Here is a 2,135-nt window from a genome sequence, read left to right as displayed (position 1 = left end):
GGGAAAGAGCTCTCTGCACACATCTCTGCACACATCTCTGCACATAGAACTTTGCTTTGGTAGAAAATGAAGGGCAAAGGTCCTTATGGTTTTGCTTACAGAATGCTTTCAGGTTTGTATATATTTTTGATTTCTGAAATGTATTAGAAGAATGAAACTTCAGTTTAATACTTGATATTAGCGTATTTTTTTTGTATCTGAAGATCAAAAAGCCAGTAATGACTGCCTAGAGTACAAATATAAAATCAGCCATAGCAATATCAGTTAAGACACACAGCTGTTAAGCCCAAGTTTTGATTGAGCCATATATTTAACCCATCACAAAAATATGATTTTTAATCACACATAGTAACCAGGCTTGATCTCAAGCAACTATTTGGCTCCCCAACCATCCCAACACCCTCTGGACATTGCCCATATGCATTGCAAGACTGCTGAGAGGGAGCAGCAGCAGCAGATAAAAGTATCTCTGCAGTGGGCAGGGTAGTTATTCTGATTAACCTGCCACCCGAGCAGAGCATGGTAGTTTTCCAGCACTCCTCGTAGCTTAGGAAACCAATTTCCAGAACTGGCAGAAACAGACCCCAGATGAAAACTCAGTTCTGGGAAGAGGAAGGCTAAACAGAAACTTCAGAGTAAAGCTTCTCAAGATAGCCAGGCGGATCTGGCTCAGCCCTGCCCCTCCTCCACCCTCTCCTGTTCCTCTTGACACCTCCCTAGAATTTGGCTGACCCTGCAGCAAGCTGATTCATCTTACCAGACCAGAGAAGTGAGTGGCCCCCGATCCAATGGAGTAAATGGGGTTTTTGCCTAGCTGGTGGACTGAATCAGCAGGCAAATATCATAAGGAAGCAGTGGCTGTTGCTCTGCTGGGAGTAGGAAGGGAGTGGTTACGTGATTAATACAGACAAGCTCTCGGAAGGGCTCACCCATCTCTACAGAAAAGTGGGAAACTTCTTAGCTCTGCCAGAGATTCTTTCTGCTCTTGAGTAAGCAATGAATATCATTGTACAACAGTCAATCTCTGAGCATACATTACTCCTCTGCCTGCATTAGTCTGTTCCACAGCTTTAAGCTAGACTCTGGGAACTAGCTCCCCCAGAACTCACAGACTCATCTTAACTGAGGCTTTGGGGTATGCTGTTCAGAAAAATTCACAGTTGTTAGCAACTACACACTACCCAAAGAGAGAGAATCCAGCATGATCTGTAGCAGGACATTCTATTCTTATTTTGGCAGCCTGTTTTCCAATTATTTTTTTTTCCTGAAAGCAAACCAGATTTTAAATATGGATTTCAACTTTTCTTCATTCTGGTTTTGAGCCAAATCCCACTGCCAGCATGCGAAAAAAGAAAGTGAAACAGAGTACCAATTACAACTTAATTTTCTAAGTTAAAGTTCACAAACAGCCAAGCACAAATAATAAAAAGCTTAAAATCTTACACAATATTACAATACTTCACTGAGGAGAAGAAGAAAAAAAATACATTTAACAGATTCTCAGCCTTTACTTTCAAGTGAATAACCTTTTCCTCTCCTACAAGCAACAAATTAAACAACCCCTACAAGATATCCCTGCAGTGTCATTTCTCTTGCTGTGTGGTATTTTCCTCAACAGCAAGGGTCAAATGAACAAGTGAAATTCCTACCTTTCTTGGCTGAGAATTTAGAGGCTTGTTATGATCAGCCACGCTTTCCTCCACATGATCTTCTTGTAGTTCAATACTCTCATGCTCCTGACCAGAGCTTTGTGTTTTCATAGCTTCTGTCTCTGCATGAGGACCTCTGTCTCTGAAGCAAGCATGGAGGCAACTCATTTCCTTCTGGTTTCAGCTGCAGTTATGGTCAGTGGCAGTTCTGGTATGAGGCTGGAGACAGTAACAGCAAGGGCTGGGATAGTTTTCAGCGGGAGTGATCTCAAAGAACTAATAAACGAGATAAATTCCTTGGAAGGACAAATAACGTCATCTGCACTAGCTACAGAGAAACGGGAGGCGGAGGAAGTATCGGTGTGCTGGTAGTGGAACGCAGCTCTCAGCTGGGCAATACTGGCTTTTCCAGTTTGTCCACCTTACCCTACCAGCCCTTGACAGGCAGGTGACTAAACCTTCAACAGTGTGTCCTTTGCTCAGGCA

General features: G+C 42.9%; 1 protein-coding gene across 1 annotated transcript in view; it reads right to left on the bottom strand.

Moving 5' to 3' along the window:
* The window catches only part of LOC103781194 (chromosome unknown open reading frame, human C3orf52), a 6,444-nt gene extending 4,627 nt beyond the window's left edge, over nucleotides 1–1,817 (bottom strand). Inside the window, 1 exon segment of the mRNA XM_008948896.1 lies at nucleotides 1,650–1,817. Within this exon segment, the coding sequence (XP_008947144.1) occupies nucleotides 1,650–1,817 (168 nt within the window).
* Between the last annotated feature and the right edge of the window lie 318 nt (nucleotides 1,818–2,135).

Source organism: Merops nubicus, unplaced genomic scaffold, assembly GCF_000691845.1.
Source record: "Merops nubicus isolate BGI_N331 unplaced genomic scaffold, ASM69184v1 scaffold461, whole genome shotgun sequence".
In the NCBI taxonomy this organism is placed as follows: Eukaryota; Metazoa; Chordata; class Aves; order Coraciiformes; family Meropidae; genus Merops; species Merops nubicus.
The sequence above is the reverse complement of the archived record's forward strand: the minus strand, read 5'-3'. Positions and strand labels throughout refer to the sequence as shown.